This window comes from Trypanosoma grayi (assembly GCF_000691245.1).
Source record: "Trypanosoma grayi strain ANR4 Tgr_1776_V1, whole genome shotgun sequence".
NCBI lineage: Eukaryota > Euglenozoa > Kinetoplastea > Trypanosomatida > Trypanosomatidae > Trypanosoma > Trypanosoma grayi.
In genome coordinates, this window is record NW_008827394.1 from 1 (window position 1) to 2,164 (window position 2,164).

Consider the following 2,164-nt stretch of genomic DNA (forward strand, 5'->3'; position numbering starts at 1 on the left):
CGAGCTGCACGCGAGGAACGTTTCATTTAACACCAGTAGTGGGGCGGGGTTGGTGTGCCCGGACCGGTACATATTTGTGCATCTCTGGCTGTTTGGTCGCCACCACAACCAGCTGCAGCAGATGATGAACACGATTATGTGGGCTGAGCGGCTGAATCGCACCGCTGTGTTTGGGTGGTTCTACGCAAAGAAAAATTATGCAACAGCAGAAACGTTGTATGATTTCTCAGAGATTGCGCGGCGCCATTGTGTGGTTTCGTATACGACGATGCGGAGTCGGCTGGCCAGAACGGGGGCGCTGCGTGGCGCGAGTGTTGGCTGCTACGGCTTGCGGCAGTGTCTCGTGCCGAAAACTGTGCGGAAAGTCGCGAAAGGTATGACTTTGGTGCGGGACGTTGACACCTATCTTTACGCGGGGCCAAATGAAATCAACATTGTCCGAGACCGTGCCGTGCCACAACTGATGGCAGCGAACGAAACTCTCGTTGTGGTCGGCGCGGCAACTGCCTTTTTTCTCTGTCGCGGCCTCGCGGACCATGCAGCGATTTACGGTCTTCTGCGGCCCTCAGCACTCGTGGAGCGAAAGGTCACGGAGTTCCTCGACCGCTTCTTCACTCCACGCAACCACTTCTTCGCTGTCCACCTCCGGCACCGCGAGGGGTCATGCCCACGGGAAATAGCCAGAAAACTCGTCCCCTTGGGAGCTGCGTTCAAAAAGTCCATGGATGTGGAGCGGCTGCAGCTGCTCTACCTGCAGTGCAACGCCAGCATCCCGTACCTTGCTGCGCTTCATGCGTCGCTGGGACTGCGGCTGTTTTCGTTTCCGCTGTTCGTTGCGCACGACGGCCAGGGCCCCCACATGCTGCCGTTGCTGACGTCACGGGGTGCACGGGTGTACGACGCCCAGCACTACGACAAGTTTGAGGATTGTGCCCAAGGACTGTGCGCCCTCACGGTGGACTACTTTCTGATGATGTCTGGGGTGTACTTCAGTGGCAATTCGCTGTCGTCTGTGTCCCAGAACGTGTGCTTTGCCCGTCTGGGCCGGGGCCAGGCCTGCCACGGCATGGGTCCTGAGTACATTCGCATGGCGTCGCACGACGTGATGGACAAGTCACCGTTGCGAGCGGCGTATGAATGATAATCCGCATTACTTTTTTGTTTATTTTTCCCTTCGTTATAGTGTAATTTATGACTTTTTATTTTGTTGTTAGGATTTTTTCATAAGCAACTCTGCAGGCGTTCATGTGCTTTATGAACGAACGACAGTTATTTTTTCTTATCAGATGTTGTTTATGATCTCCCCGGTGCGGTCAGTGGTGACAGCCCCCCAGCCCAGCCCCCTCCGCCCTGCGCGGTTGGTGGGTTAGAGGCGCTTTTCTCGACCTGCCTTCAGTGTGACATGGGTTGTGGACAAGGGGGACTCATCCGGGACGTCTTTCGGGGACGTTGCGGTGAACATAGCTTGACGGCCGGAAGCAAGACTGAGAAAGGTACCATATGCCCCCCTCTTACAATTTACCTCTCAAACAGTAAGCACCACCCTTGCCCTGGGAGGAACGATAATAATATTAGGTCCTCCACAGACCAAATACACACGAATAGTGTGTTGTGCGTGCCACCCTCCCCTCACTGTTTCATATGATTTGATCTCCTGCCGTGGGCCACACGGCAGCATCGTGCTGCAGACTGCGAGTGCCCCTCCGAGGTGCTGTGCGTGCTCCGCCACTTGCGTCATGGCGGTGCGGCACCAGTGGTGTATCGGCACATAGACGATCTTCTTTTTTGCTTCCTCACGAAAGAATAGATCTTGGTAGAGAGTATCCGGCAGCTCCGTCGCCATGTCTTCAATAGCCTTCAAGGCTCGAGTCGCCTTGCTTGCGATTCTGTTTGTCTGCATCGTGACTCTTGGTGACGCCAGCCGAAGGTTTTCTGCCTCGACAACGATTGGTGCCCCCAATAAGCTCCCATCTGTGAACTCAGCGTGGGCCGATGATGAGGACGATGTGCTGCCAGCCTTTCCCTTCGACGCCGCCCGCGACACACTGCGGCTCACGGCTGAAGAGGGGCGACGCGTCGCCGAGCTGCACGCGAGGAACGTTTCATTTAACACCAGTAGTGGGGCGGGGTTGGTGTGCCCGGACCGGTACATATTTGTGCATCT

The 2,164-nt window shown here is 55.9% G+C and overlaps 1 protein-coding gene across 1 annotated transcript; it reads right to left on the minus strand.

Annotated features, from left to right (window-relative positions):
* Nucleotides 1-1,525: 1,525 nt before the first annotated feature.
* DQ04_17761000 (hypothetical protein) lies at nt 1,526-1,843 on the minus strand (the record flags this gene model as incomplete). The annotated part of the gene is made up of 1 exon (XM_009317632.1): nt 1,526-1,843. One exon carries the CDS (start codon nt 1,841-1,843, stop codon nt 1,526-1,528), a length of 318 nt encoding a protein of 105 aa, XP_009315907.1.
* Between the last annotated feature and the right edge of the window lie 321 nt (nt 1,844-2,164).